Source organism: Schistocerca serialis, chromosome 3, assembly GCF_023864345.2.
Source record: "Schistocerca serialis cubense isolate TAMUIC-IGC-003099 chromosome 3, iqSchSeri2.2, whole genome shotgun sequence".
Classification (NCBI taxonomy): Eukaryota; Metazoa; Arthropoda; class Insecta; order Orthoptera; family Acrididae; genus Schistocerca; species Schistocerca serialis.
The window spans coordinates 927063481-927079155 of NC_064640.1; the positions used below are offsets into that span (position 1 = coordinate 927063481).

At 47.2% G+C, this 15675-nt stretch overlaps 1 protein-coding gene across 1 annotated transcript; it reads left to right on the forward strand.

Annotated features, from left to right (window-relative positions):
• Nucleotides 1-274: 274 nt before the first annotated feature.
• On the forward strand, nt 275-12524 carry LOC126471324 (larval cuticle protein A2B-like). Its single transcript, XM_050099447.1, has 2 exons — nt 275-286; nt 12048-12524. The coding sequence occupies exons 1-2, from the start codon at nt 275-277 to the stop codon at nt 12522-12524; spliced, it is 489 nt and encodes a 162-aa protein (XP_049955404.1).
• The last annotated feature ends 3151 nt before the right edge of the window (nt 12525-15675 follow it).

The following is a 15675-nucleotide window of genomic DNA, read 5'->3' on the forward strand; positions in this document are numbered from 1 at the left end:
GTTTGCGGCAGGCTGTTTCCAGACAGAAGCCGTTAGCTGTAACACACGGATAAGCTCAGTGGTTGAGGCAGTATGGGAGGTGTTCTGCTTAGTGGGTTTTTGTTGCAGCTCGTCATCGCGGTGCGATATGAGCGATGTCACAACGGATGTATGCAAGGAGGCTAACAGCTCGGCAGGGCCATCAGCTGAAGGTGTGGTCCCCACGGCGGCTGGCTCAGCTCCGCAGTATATATAGCGACGGCAGTCACCGTCTGCTAACAGTCTCTCGTCAACCATGGCTTACAAGGTGCGTACCACCAGCGTTCTCTACACGTTTGTATCGAAACTAAGGCAAGTTAATGCCGCTTCTTCTCAGTGTCATGCTAACAGCGAGTTTGGAAGTTTTGTTATGAGTGCAACTCTCATCTGGAATCTTGTTTTCTATATTTTTGTACATATCTATGCGTTCTAATAATCTGCTTTCTGTGACAAGGCACCACAGCTTTTGTTTGTAGGCCCAACATCCCCAATTATACCTCGTATTTCGGTATCCTTCCAAAACACAAACTTCTTCCCTCGGACAATAGAATAACAATGATACACACATTTTAAAAAAAACAGCGGCAGAGGTCGCTCTCGAATTGTGCGACTTTATTGTCCAATTACCTCGTAAATATTCTTACCGACTGTTCGAAACATTAGATTTATTATTTTGCATCGGTTTCTATACGGCGTACTGATTTTGTTTTTAAATCCCATGACAATTCATATTTTCTTAAGTTTCTAGTTATATGCAACGTTTGGTGCACTGTGATAACCATGAGGCCAAATTCCTTATTATTATTATTTAATTTAATAATTCAGATTACAGTACGCTTGTTCGCCCACTGCTTGAATACTGCTCAGCAGTGTGGGATCCGTACCAAATAGCGTTGATAGAAGAGATAGAGAAGATCCAACGGATAGAAGCGCGCTTCGTTACAGGATCATTTAGTAATCGCGAAAGCGTTACGGAGACGATAGATAAACTCCAGTGGAAGACTCTGCAGGAGAGATGCTCAGTAGCTCGGTACGGGCTTTTGTTGAAGTTTCGAGAACATACCTTCACTAAGGAGTCGAGCAGTATATTGCTCCCTCCTACATTTATCTCGAGAAGAGACAATGAGGATAAAATCAGAGAGATTAGAGCCCACACAGAGCCATACCGACAATCCTTCTTTCCACGAACAATACGAGACTGGAATAGAAGGGAGAACCGATAGAGGTACTCAAGGTACCCTCCGCCACACACCGTCAGGTGGCTTGCGGAGTATGGATGTCGATGTAGATGTAGATGCATTCAGATTGACGTAGTGCCTGCATGTTGGCTTCTGCGCCGGGATCTTCGGTCGACGTTTGTTCAACTATTTCCCTGACGTTTCGCCAGCACGAAGGGTTGGCGTTGTCAAAAGTTTACCCCCGCTTGCTGGTAGCAGACTGAAGTCGAGTCCGAAGCCGGAGATGGGAATAAGTAACACGCCGTCCCAACGTCGCAGGATTTTCTTTGGTTATTGCCATTGTGGTTCTCCCCTTGCTACTTGCAACAGTTGTTCAGTTCAGCACAGGAATCACAGCTTGAAGCTTTCTTCTTTATTAATGAAACTGTTGTCATGTTTGCGAATTTCTATGGCTCTCAAAGTCGAGAATCTCCATCAAGGCGAATTTTATTACACGCTGACACGGACGTTCTCACTGTGGGAAGAGCTATCACGCCCGCTTGTTCAGGGAAGGCATAGAAATTTATAAACATGAGATCTGGTATAGGTGTAGGTGGTAGATAGATGTGGAACTTAACACTGGCGATGTAATAGTTTTTAGCCGTCCAGTTGACAGTCCATACATTAAGTGTGAATTAATCTACTCTTTTTAAGTAACTAACTCATCACTAGCGCTTAAGACAAACTCATTCATTAAGGAAAAAACGATTGGTTCCGAGTTTCAATTTATAGAGACTTGTGAAAATTGTGAAAAGAAATTGTTGCCTTACCTACAACATGCGGTAGTTAGATTTAGAAATAAAATCGTTTGTGATTTTTTTTCTGGTCTATGGCCCCTCCCTAAATTTAAGGTGATAAAGGCGTACTACACTGCGCAACACAATTAAAGGATTACTTTTTCGAAACCCAGTAACTGACTCACACTGAGACGCAAAAGTTTGAAATTTGGCTCAAAGGTGCCTACGAGTTTCCTCTGTAATAGTGCAACATCGTGGCGCCTTGCGACGTCACCCTCGTGTTCAACGACGCTTCGTGTATCAAGATGTCGACACATGCGAAAAAAAGGCCAGAGCTCAGAAGGCTTGGGTTAGGTTGTTTGGGGAAGCACACCAAACAGCGAGGTCATCGGTCTCATCGGATTAGGGAAGGACGGGAAAGGAAATCGGCGGTGCCCTTTCAAAGGAACCATCCCGGCATTTGCCTGGAGCGATTTAGGGAAATCACGGAAAACCTAGATCAGGATGGCCGGACGCGGGATTGAACCGTCGTCGTCCTGAATGCGAGTCCAGTATGCTAGCCACTGCGCCACCTCGCTCGGTCAAGAGCTCAAAGGTTCGTGTGTAAGGTTAATGATGTCACATGGTTTATGTGAAGTGTCAAGTGAGTTAATGATGTCACTTCGACACCAAATTTCATCAAAATTCTGCCGAACGCCACTGTGGACGCGTCACTCGATGGGAAAGTCGTCACCCCCTCACCTCTTACCCACATTCCTCCCCTTCATTTGACGCCACTGCAGTTCAGATCAGAACGCGTCACCCAACGTTGAGGTCACGCGGTTTTCATATGGATGACCGAGGGAGAGATTTCGAACACACCGCTCGACACGAAAAGGCCTCAGGGGGTGGCATAAAAGGTGTCAATGTGACCATCACTTTCCTTGGGGCGTTGATTCTGGCACATTTCTCAGTCGAAAACAACAGTTCTAAGTGCGATGAGCAATAGGACGACGTGAAACTTACTTCTAGCAGTACCTCGTCTCCTACCTTCCAAACTTTACAGAAGCTCTCCTGCGAACCTTGCAGAACTAGCACTCCCGAAAGAAAGTAAATCTGTGAGGACGGGGCATGAGTCGTGCTTGGGTAGCTCAGTTGGTAGAGCACTTGCACGCGAAAGGCAAAGGTCCCGACTTCGAGTCTCGGTCCGGCACACAGTTTTAATCTGCCAGTAAGTTTCATATCAGCGCACACTCCGCTGCAGAGTGAAAATCTCATTCTGCATAATAGGACGGCGTCCTTCACCACCTTCGACTCTGCTCCCATCTCCCCTTCCCGCCGGACATTTCAGTCCCCCGTCTAAGAATCCCCAGTTTGGTAACACCCTCAGTGTCACCTACACACATTTTTTTGAGAGTTTTAAAAATGTGACTATAGAGAAACCCCGCAAAATAGTCCTAGACACCTGCAGGAAGGTAGCTAGTATCGGACGGATGTCAAGTGGTTGCCTGGTTGCAGGTGCCTAGGACTGCTTTGAAGGTTTTCTCTGTAAACGTACATTTTTAAAATTCTCAATAAATGTGGATGGGGGTCGTTGAGGGTACTGCCGAACCTTAAGGGCCTTAGAGGGACTCTTTGCCGTCGTATTGACATATGTGTCAATGTCGTACCCCTCCATGTTGACGTCGCGGGAGGGCGTGAAACAAGAGGCCCAAAAACACATAAGCAGCCTTTCCTGCTTCAGATCACTTTCAGATTGATTCTGAACGGTTCCCAGTGGTTCCCCCGAGTGCACAAGAGCAAAAATTGTGTTCACACTGCGCTCCAAAGGGGTCGTATCACGTTCAAGTGGGATGCACCTCACAATGTCTTTAGAGAGGGGTTGAAACATCTGGGGACGTCAGCAGCTTCAAATGTTGTCAATAACGTCATCCTGTACCTTATCACACTGATAACTATAGTTTTCAACCTCGAAATGTGCGGGAATCAAAGCCCCAAGAAAAGGGAGGGTTTCATTTGCGCCCTTTATGCCATCCCTTGATGCGTTTTCATGTCGAGCGGAGTGTCTGAAATCTCTTCCTCGGCCACCCGCAAGTAAATAGCCTGATTTCAACGCTGGGTGACGCTGAGTGACACAGAGGCGTAAAAAGAAGGGGCGAAATTTGGGTAAGAGAAGGTGTGACAACATTTAAATCGTGTGATACTTCCACTGTGGCATTGGGCAGAATTTTGGTGAAATTTGATGTCAGTGTGTCATCATTAACCCACCTTGCACCTCGCATGAACATCTGAGATGTGGCCTTTGTTCGCATGTGTCGACACCTTGCTGTACGAAGCTTCGTCGAGCCCGAGGCTGATGTCGCAGAGCGCCACGGTTTTGCACAAATATAGACGAAGACCGTAGAAACTTTTGAGCCAAATTTCAGTCGTATACGTCGCAATGGGAGACAGTGCCTAAATAGCGAAAAAGTTATCCTTTAATTTGTTGCGCAGCGCATTTGCTTCCATTTCGAAAGTGGCTAGAAACGAAGCTGGGTAACTAAAGAGTAAAGCAACTTTTCAGACTTTCCTAGAAGACGTCTGAATAATTCTTCTAATTTGGTTGTTGGACTGGTGTCAAGCACATTTTCAGATGGTGAAATTGCCTTCTGGAAGGCAAAAGTCTTGACTAAGGTAATTATATTGCAGATTCGGTCCTAAGAGGTCAAAAGAGATGTCCACATGGGAGCTCAGTCTTCTGAGGTAGGAGAACTTATAACGTGCAGCTCTTAATCTCCAGATGTTTTAGTCTAAATCGCATGTCTCCCCACGATATATTGCGTTGCAGGTAAGGAACACTGTTTGGTGCTGTCTGGCACAGTCGTTCAATTCACGTAGCACTTAGTGGAAGGAGCGAAATTTCTGTTGTCACTTCGTTTCACACTCTTCTTTCCATCCATTTAGGCAGCCAGCTATACAAACCTTAATGTACCATTAAGTTTAATATTGATCTTCTGATCGAAAATTTATTTTTACGAACTTGACACATCATTTCTTTGAAGAAGACAACGGAAGGATAGATGCTGCGGAGCCTTTCCAAGAATATTCGTACATAGGTTCACAAATACTAACAGATCAAGTGTGGTGTGATACCTAGATTTCCTGTATCTCATGCAAGTAAACTTGTGACAGTAGTGTTTTTAAATGGAAGACCGATGGTGAGTGCTACATGATATCTTGGACTGGCTGGTTCTCAACAGCCAATAAATACGATCGACAAGGCTGCTGTATTTCTATGATGTCCAGGTTACTCACATATATTATCTAGGTAGATGTAATCTACGTAAATGAAGTCTGCATCCAGTGATCTACTGCCGCAAAGATCTAGGGATGTCTTGGTACTTGAGAGAGACGCTCAGGCCCGCTGTGACCAAATTTTTAGGTGATTGTAGTGAGTGCATGTGCCAACGGCCTTGCTGCAGTGATAACACTGGTTCACGTCCGCTCACCGTGGTTAAGCGCTGTCGGGCTGGGCTAGCACTTGGATGGGTGACCAACTGGTCTGCCGATCGCTGTTGGCGAAAGGGGTACACTCAGCCCTTGTGAGGCAAACTGAGGAGCTACTTGATTGAAAAGTAGCAGCTCCGGTCTCGTAAACTGTCATAAGGCCGGGAGAGCGGTTTGCTGACCACGTGCCCCTCCGTATCCACATCCAGTGACGCCTGTGGACTGAGGATGACACGGCGGCCGGTCGGTACCGTTGGACATCCATGGCCTGTTCGGGCGGAGTTTAGTTTTTGTTTTTTAGTAGTGAGTGCATATAGAGTGTAGTATAGCATTCGCGTTAACGAAGAGAGAAGGGCAGGGGTGAACCTGATATCGACAGACAAGACATTCGACCATGAGGACACTAGCCAAATGACTGAATGCCGGCAAACGCGTTACACCCCCCTCACTTCCTGGGCACAAAGGACAAATAGCTCTAAGCACTATGGGACTTAACATCTGAGGTCATCAGTCCCCTAGACCTAGAACTACTTAAATCTAACTAACATAAGGACATCACACACATCCATGCCCGAGGCAGGATTCGAAACTGCGACCGTAGCAGCAGTGCGGTTCCGGACTGAAGCGCCCAGAACCGCTCGGCCACAGAGGCCGGCCCACAAAGGACAGATTTTGAATTCAATCCAGGACATGGGCGTGAAATCAAGTATCAGAATCTTCACTATGCCATCTCTCCTCCCTCGCCAGATAAGGTCTTTACACAGAGAGTAAACAACTACGTACACATATTTTTAGAGTTAATAGAGGAGTTAAATAGAAACACTTTTATTACGTGACACAAATGCCACAGGCGCATCATTTCCGCGCTATGGGTCCTTGAAAGGTCTGACGTTGAACTTCTCTTAGGCCAAACGTTCAACGTTGTTCTGACTGATTCACAGGCAACTCGTTGACATTGGAAATCGATTTTTAACACATTTACATCTTTCTACTAGGAAGGGTGAGTTTTCATTACTGCTAGCGGAGTCCACATCCCTGGATAAACAATTACATTATTATCGTTTATGTTGTGTTGTGTTTACATGAAAGATTCTGATGTTTACAGGTTCGAAATGGTTGATTACACTCTAATCGAGTCATCTGACATGCATCTCATTTTTGGGAAGAGACGATGCAACAGTCGAGCAGCAAGGTGCCTATATGCAAAACGATTTTCAGGGAGGAGGCTACAAAATCGTGTCACATTTCAAAGACTTAATGACCGTCGTCGTGAAGCAGGATCCCTTAGACCAGACAGACGGCAAAGTGGAAGACCTCGCGGTATGCGAACTGTAAAGTTTGAGGAAGCTGTGTTACGTTGAACTGGGGACAACCCCAGCAGCAGCACATTATCTGCAGCCAAGGAACTAAATAACTGCAACGCCACTTCGTGGAACATCCTGCACGAGACGGGCATGCATCCATTCTAAGTATCAGCAGGTACAAGACCTGGCAATTAATGACTTTCCCCGGCGCCTTAAATTCAGCCAACAGTATCTACATCAAATTGTCAACATCCCAAACTTCCAAATCTGTGATTTGTTTACTGAGGAAGGTAATAATATTCAGTAGCCACAATAGTCATGTCTGGGAGTTCGAAAATCCTATAGTCACTCGTGTGTTCCAGAGTCAGCAGAGAATGCCATGAATTTTTGTGCTGGTATTGTTCACGACCATCTGACTGGGCCGTATCTTTTGCCTAACACGATTGGTGGATGAAACTACCGTATCTTTCTCCGTGGAGTACCACCGGAAATGTTGGAGAATGTCCCACTAGCAGTCATGCGACAATTATGGTTCTAGCATGACGGGGTCGCACCACACTTCGCCGTTGATAGCAGACAACATTTAGATTATTTTTCCCATTTGTTGGATTGGGAGGGGTAGACCAATGCCTGGCCACCACGTTCCCTGCACTTCACGTATATGATTTTTTTGTGGGGGAGGTGGGGGGAGGTTACAGCGTTTGGTGTTAGCTAAACCGATAGGTATCCCAGAAGAATCAGTTGCCCGTTTGGCTAGCCTTCACCTTTCACTGATGGGAAGATATACCAGTAACTATACGTGGTTCGTATTCCATGTTCAACTGTAGATCCTTTTCCCGGGCAGCATTACTCAGGTACGATAAGGGAGCGCAAGTCACCGAAGTGACGTCCAATTGAGAGAACTCGCAAACAAGCGGTTGAACACGCTTCTCGATGGGTTCCTAGCCAATCGTGTCATACAAATTTAGTTTTTTAGTGTCCTCCGAGCCATTCTCTACTTCTCCTTCTCATCTATTTCTACTTTTTCTTCCCCCTCCTACTTCTCAATTCCTCTTACTTTTCGGCTGTCCTAAAACTGCACCCCCACCGAAACGACACCCAGGGCACGCACCCACTTTCCACTGTCAACTGACGCCACTGAGTACATTAGGTTTAGCTAGACTTTACGAGACACGCTGCGCCCCTGCCGCTGAAATCTGTCCCATTACCATTTTAACGGATCCGGTGTAAGTTCTGCGCTTCTTCAATGTTCCCAAACTATACTACACTACTGGCCATTAAAATTGCTACACCACGAAGATGACGTGCTACAGACGAGAAATTTAACGGACAGGAAGAAGATGCTGTGATATGCAAATGATTAGCTTTTCAGAGTATTCAACAAGGTTGGCGCCGGTGCTGACATGAGGAAAGTTTCAAACCGATTTCTCATACACAAACAGCAGTTGACCGGTGTTGCCTGGTGAAACGTTGTGATGCCTCGTGTAAGGAGGAGAAATGCGTACCTTCTCGTTTCCGACTTTGATAAAGGTCGGATTGTAGCCTATCACGATTACGGTTTATCGTATTGCGACATCGGTGCTCGCGTTGGTCGAGATCCAATGACTGTTAGCAGAATATGGAATCGGTGGGTTCAGGAGGGTAATACGGAACGCCGTGCTGGATCCCAACGGCCTCGTATTACTAGCAGTCGAGATGACAGGCATCTTATCCGCATGGCTGTAACGAATCGTGCAGCCACCCCTGAATCAAAAGATGGGGACGTTAGCAAGACAACCATCTGCACTAACAGTTGGACGACGTTTCCAGCAGCATGGACTATCAGCTCGGAGACCATGGCTCCGGTTACCCTTGACGCTGCATCACAGACAGGACCGCCTGCGATGGTGTACTTAACGACGAACCTGGGTGCACGAATCCCAAAACGTCTTTTTTTCGGATGAATCCAGGTTCTGTTTACAGCATCATCATGGTCGCATCCGTGTTTGGCGACATCGCGGTGAACGCACATTGGAAGCGTGTATTCGTCATCGCCATACTGGCGTATCACCCGGTGCGATGGTATGGGGTGTCATTGGCTACACGTCTCGGTCACCTCTTGTTCGCATTGACGGCACTTTGAACAGTGGACGTTACATTTCAGATGTGTTACGACCCATGGCTCTACCCTTCATTCGATCCCTGCGAAACCCCACATTTCAGCAGGATAATGCACGACCGCATGTTGCAGGTCATGTACGGGCATTTCTGGATACAGAAAATATTCGACTGCTGCCCTGTCCAGCACATTCTCCAGATCTCTCACCAACTGAAAACGTCTGGTCAACGGTGGCCGAGCAACTGGCTCGTCACAATACGTCAGTCACTACTCTTGATGAACTGTGGTATCGTGTTGAAGCTGCATGGGTAGCTGTAACTGTACACGCCATCCAAGCTCTGTTTAACTCAATGCCCAGGCGTATTTACATCTACATCTACACGACTACTCTGCAATTCACATTTAAGTGCTTGGCAGAGGGTTCATCGAACCACAATCATACTATCTCTCTACCATTCCACTCCCGAACAGCGCGCGGGAAAAACGAACACCTAAACCTTTCTGTTCGAGCTCTGATTTCTCTTATTTTATTTTGATGATATGTTGGTTGGGCTCAACAAAATATTTTCGCATTCGGAAGAGGAAGTTGGCGACTGAAATGGAAATAAGAACACATTGACACCGGTGTGTCAGACCCACCATACTTGCTCCGGACACTGCGAGAGGGCTGTACAAGTAATGATCACACGCACGGCACAGCGGACACACCAGGAACCGCGGTGTTGGCCGTCGAATGGCGCTAGCTGCGCAGCATTTGTGCACCGCCGCCGTCAGTGTCAGCCAGTTTGCCGTGGCATACGGAGCTCCATCGCAGTCTTTAACACTGGTAGCATGCCGCGACAGCGTGGACGTGAACCGTATGTGCAGTTGACGGACTTTGAGCGAGGGCGTATAGTGGGCATGCGGGAGGCCGGGTGGACGTACCGCCGAATTGCTCAACACGTGGGGCGTGAGGTCTCCACAGCACATCGGTGTTGTCGCCAGTGGTCGGCGGAAGGTGCACGTGCCCGTCGACCTGGGACCTTGACCGCAGCGACGCACGGATGCACGCCAAGACCGTAGGATCCTACGCAGTGCCGTAGGGGACCGCACCGCCACTTCCCAGCAAATTAGGGACACTGTTGCTCCTGGGGTATCGGCGAGGACCATTCGCAACCGTCTCCATGAAGCTGGGCTACTGTCCCACACACCGTTAGGCCGTCTTCCGCTCACGCCCCAACATCGTGCAGTCCGCCTCCAGTGGTGTCGCGACAGGCGTGAATGGAGGGACGAATGGAGACGTGTCGTCTTCAGCGATGAGAGTCGCTTCTGCCTTGGTGCCAATGATGGTCGTATGCGTGTTTGGCGCCGTGCAGGTGAGCGCCACAATCAGGACTGCATACGACCGAGGCACACAGGGCCAACACCTGGCATCATGGTGTGGGGAGCGATCTCCTACACTGGCCGTACACCACTGGTGATAGTCGAGGGGACACTGAATAGTGCACGGTACATCCAAACCGTCATCGAACCCATCGTTCTACCATTCCTAGACCGGCAAGGGAACTTGCTGTTCCAACAGGACAATGCACGTCCGCATGTATCCCGTGCCACCCAACGGGCTCTAGAAGGTGTAAGTCAGCTACCCTGGCCAGCAAGATCTCCGAATCTGTCCCCCATTGAGCATGTTTGGGACTGGATGAAGCGTCGTCTCACGCGGTCTGCACGTCCAGCACGAACGCTGGTCCAACTGAGGCGCCAGGTGGAAATGGCATGGCAAGCCGTTCCACAGGACTACATCCAGCATCTCTACGATCGTCTCCATGGGAGAATAGCAGCCTGCATTGCTGCGAAAGGTGGATATACACTGTACTAGTGCCGAAATTGTGCATGCTCTGTTGCCTGTGTCTATGTGCCTGTGGTTCTGTCAGTGTGATCATGTGATGTATCTGACCCCAGGAATGTGTCAATAAAGTTTCCCCTTCCTGGGACAATGAATTCACGGTGTTCTTATTTCAATTTCCTGGAGTGTAGATCTCGCCGCGACGAAAAACGTCTTTGCTTTGACTTCCATCCCTACTCGCGTATCATATCTGCCACACCCTCTCCCCTATTACGTGATAATACAAAACGAGCTGCCCTTTTTTTGCACCCTTTCGATATCCTCTGTCAGTCCCACCTGTTAAGGATCCCACACCGCGCAGCAATATTCTAACAGAGGACGAACGAGTGTAGTGTAAGCTGTCTCTTTAGTGGACTTGTTGCATCTTCTCGCCTTCCCCACAATATTATCTATGTGGTCTTTCCAACTGAAGTTTTCGTAATTTTTACACCCAGGTACTTAGTTGAATTGACAGCCTTGAGAATTTTACTATTTATCGAGTAATCGAATTCCAACGGATTTCTTTTGGAACTCATGTGGATCACCTCACATTTTTCGTTATTTAGCGTCAATTGCCACCTGCCACACCATACAGCAATCTTTTCTAAATCGCTTTGCAACTGATACTGGTCTTCGGATGACCTTACTAGACGGTAAATTGCAGCATCATCTGCGAACAACCTAAGAGAACTGCTCAGATTGTCACCCAGGTCATTTATATACATCAGGAACAGCAGAGGTCCCAGGTCGTTTCCCTGGGGAACACGTGATATCACTTCAGTTTTACTCGATGATTTGCCGTCTATTACTACGAACTGCGACCTTCCTGACAGGAAATCACGAATCCAGTCGCACAACTGAGACGATACCCCATAGGCCCGCAGCTTGATTAGAAGTCGCTTGTGGGGAAAGGTGTCAAGAGCCTTCCGGAAATCTAGAAATACGGAATCAACTTGAGATCCCCTGTCCATAGCGGCCATTACTTCGTGCGAATAAAGAGCTAGCTGCGTTGCACAAGAACGATGTTTTCTGAAACCATGCTGATTACGTATCAATAGATCGTTCCCATCGAGGTGATTCATAACGTTTGAATACAGTATATGCTCCAAAACCCTACTGCAAACCGACGTCATTACGGCCAGAGGTGGTTGTTCTGGGTACTGATTTCTCAGGATCTATGCACCCAAATTGCGTGAAAATGTAATCACATGTCATTTTTGGTATAATATGTTTGTCCAATAAATACCCGTTTATCATCTGTATTTCTTCTTGGTGTAGCAATTTTAATGGCCAGTAGTGTAAGTCTGCGACCTGCGCTGAAGATGCTATGTGTTTTCCCCACTGCAGGTACTGGTGCTAGCGTCGGTGGTGGGCGTGGCGTGCGGTGGCATCATCGGAGGACACGGGGTGCTGACGGCGGGGTCGCCGCTCGCCGTCGTGGCCAGGGGCCCCGCGCCGGTGGTGAAGGCCGTGGCGGGCACAGACACCGACTTCGACCCCAGCCCGCAGTACAGCTACGCGTACGACATCGCGGACTCGCTGACCGGCGACAACAAGGGCCAGCAGGAGACGCGAGACGGGGACGTGGTGCAGGGCAGCTACACGCTGCTCGAGGCGGACGGCTCGCGCCGCACCGTCGAGTACACGGCGGATCCCGTCAACGGCTTCAACGCCGTCGTGCACCGCGAGGCGGCCGTGGTAGGCGGCAAGGCGGTGGTCGGCCCGCCCGCGGGGGTACAGAAGCCGGTCGGCCCCTTCGGCGTCGCCAAGGTGCCCGCCGCCGTCGGCTTCGCGCCGCTCCACACCCAGGCTTACATCGGCTAGCACCTCCCTCACCTCCTCACCGGTTCGAGCTGTCTCATTTATTACACCCACTCACTGCCGAACAATCATATCTCAAATAAAAATCTTATATCCAAATGTGAGGCTCTTTTTTTCTTAATAACCTAACAGTCAACGACTTTCTCTTCCGATTGCTAAGGTATTTTGTTTACGTGTTGCTTGAGGCTTTCCCGACGGACATGTATACAGGGTGTTACAAAAAGGTACGGCCAACCTTTCAGGAAACATTCCTCACACACAAAGAAAGAAAATATGTTATGTGGACATGTGTCCGGAAACGCTTACTTTCCATGTTAGAGCTCATTTTATTACTTCTCTTCAAATCAAATTAATTATGGAATGAAAAAACACAGCAACAGAACGTACAAGCGTGACTTCAAACACTTTGTTACAGGAAATGTTCAAAATGTCCTCCGTTAGCGAGGATACATGCATCCACCCTCCGTCGCATGGAATCCCTGATGCGCTGATGCAGCCCTGGAGAATGGCGTATTGTATCACAGCCGTCCACAATACGAGCACGAAGAGTCTCTACATTTGGTACCGGGGTTACGTAGACAAGATCTTTCAAATGCCCTCATAAATGAAAGTCAAGAGGGTTGAAGTCAGGAGAGCGTGGAGGCCATGGAATTGGTCCGCCTCTACCAATCCATCGGTCACCGAATCTGTTGTTGAGAAGCGTACGAACACTTCGACTGAAATGTGCTGGAGCTCTATCGTGCATGAAGCACATGTTGTGTCGTACTTGTAAAGGCACATGTTCTAGCAGCACAGGTAGAGTATCCCGAATGAAATCATGGCGGTGAATCGAGGAAGTACAGTACATACTGACGAAACTAAAATGAGCTCTAACATCGGAATTAAGCGTTTCCGGACACATGTCCACATAACATCTTTTCTTTATTTGTATGTGAGGAATGTTTCCTGAAAGTTTGTCCGTACCTTTTTGTAACACCCTGTATATGGTTCTCGGGCGAGACGTCGGATGTCATAGTGAAAACTCCACAATATTTCTTCAGCGCAACTGGCCGACATCTTCAGGTGCGACGAACACACAGCTAAGGCAGGACCAAAGCCCCCTATTTAATAAATAGGGGGCTCTGGTCTTGTCTTAGCAGTGTGTTCGTCGCACCTGAAGATGTCGGCCAGTTGCGCTGAAGAAATATTGTGGAGTTTTCACTATATCAGACGTCTCGCCCGAGAACCATATATATTTTGTTTACCTCCAACTGCATCGAAAGAAATGACCATCTCGATAAAATAAGAGAAATCAGAGCTTGCGCCGAAAGATTAACATGCTCATTTACTCCATGCGATATTCGAGAGTGGAACGGCAGAGAAATAGTCTGTAAAGGGATATGTGAACTCTTTGCCAAATTCTTCACGTGTAACTGGAAGCTTGTCACTGGGTCAAGTGAAGATATTTATTGCAGTCTATTGTCACATTTATCTATGCTTTCGCGTGTCGCTTTAAGGATCCAGACAAACTGCCCAATGAAAAATGAACTTAAAAATGCATAGCTATTCCGAATTTTATGAAGACAGTTTATAGACACACGCCGCCAAATACATCTTGAAACAGTTACGCCGCCACGGCGTTTACATCGGTCGATGAGACCAGCTCAGCACCGGAGTTCAACAACACGCTGTCCCTGTTTCAGAGCCATGAAAAACAACGCCGTGGGATAGAATACTTGCAAAAGATGGGCACTAATAAACGAGGTAGAGGAAAACTTGTTCCATATGTGAACTACGAGGTTCTCTTCCGTTCTAGTTTTAATTCTACTCATTGACCACAATTTAACTTTGTAGCTGTTTTGTTTTAACACATTGATTTCATCTTCTTGAAGTGCCACATATAGAGGGCAACACCTCCTAACATGTTCTCAAAATCGTTCAAATGGCTCTCAGCACTATTGGACTTAACATGTCTTCAATCCACTAGAACTTAGAACTACTTAAACCTACCTAACCTTAGGACATCACACACATCCATGCCCGAGGCAGGATTCGAACCTGCGACCGTAGCAGTCACGAGGTTCCAGACTGAAGCGCCTAGAACCGCTCGGCCACAGAGGCCGGGTAACATGTTGTCCCTCACTTCTTTGTAATTCCTGACTTTGTATTGTGTGTGCATTAAAGACGTATGAAAGGTGCGCACTGCACATATACAGTCATGTTCAGAAAAAACAGAACACCTTGAACGACTAGAGGTAGGACGCTCATAATCAAAGGACATGTACATTAGTATGTTCCGCAGAAATGATTAGCATTTCTGATAACGACATGATTATTAGAGTAGATGCACTAAATAGCAGCTGCCTGGTGCATCTACTCTAATAATTATGCCGTTATCAGCCATGCGTTATGCTCCTGGCCCTAAAGAAGGAGAATTGATTAACATTTCGCGGAACTTTGTGACCGAGCGGTTCTAGGCGCTTGTCTGGAACGGCGCTGCTGCTACGGTAGCAGGTTCGAATCCTGCCCCGGTCATGGATGTGCGTGATGTCCTTAGGTTAGTTAGGTTTAAGTAGTTCTAAGTCTAGGGGACTGATCGTAACACTGCGCTAATGCACACGATACTCTTTAAAGCCTGTACTATGGTAAGTTGACGGGCTTCACCTTAAGAGAAAGGATTTTTGTATAGATTTTGACCGCGTGTACCTGAATGGAGGCAAATCAGACGTACACCCACTCAGTAATAACAATGATACGTCAAGCAATTCCGGAGTGCAACCACACGTTAGGACGGACAAGAAACAACACAGCAGATGCTACCAAATTGTTAATAATACGGTCGCCAGCCTAATTAGGCATTAACTGAGTAGTTTCTTCCCTGTACAAGTTGGTGTACGTTCATATGGTAAATTTTAGAACCAGAAAATCTACTGAACTAATAATTTCACTTTCCGTACTAATATGGACAAGCCATAAATACACAACAATACACTATAATGTTTACTACAAACTTCGTACTGTCTATTGATCTGATTAAAATCGGGCATAGGTTACCCTAGAAATAGCACTTTCCAAACACACATACAATGTCAATTTTGAAAAAGGTAAAACACAGATAAATTTTGGTTTTGTATTGACTTTAACTTTGCTGGTCAAATCAGTTCAGTACACTTCA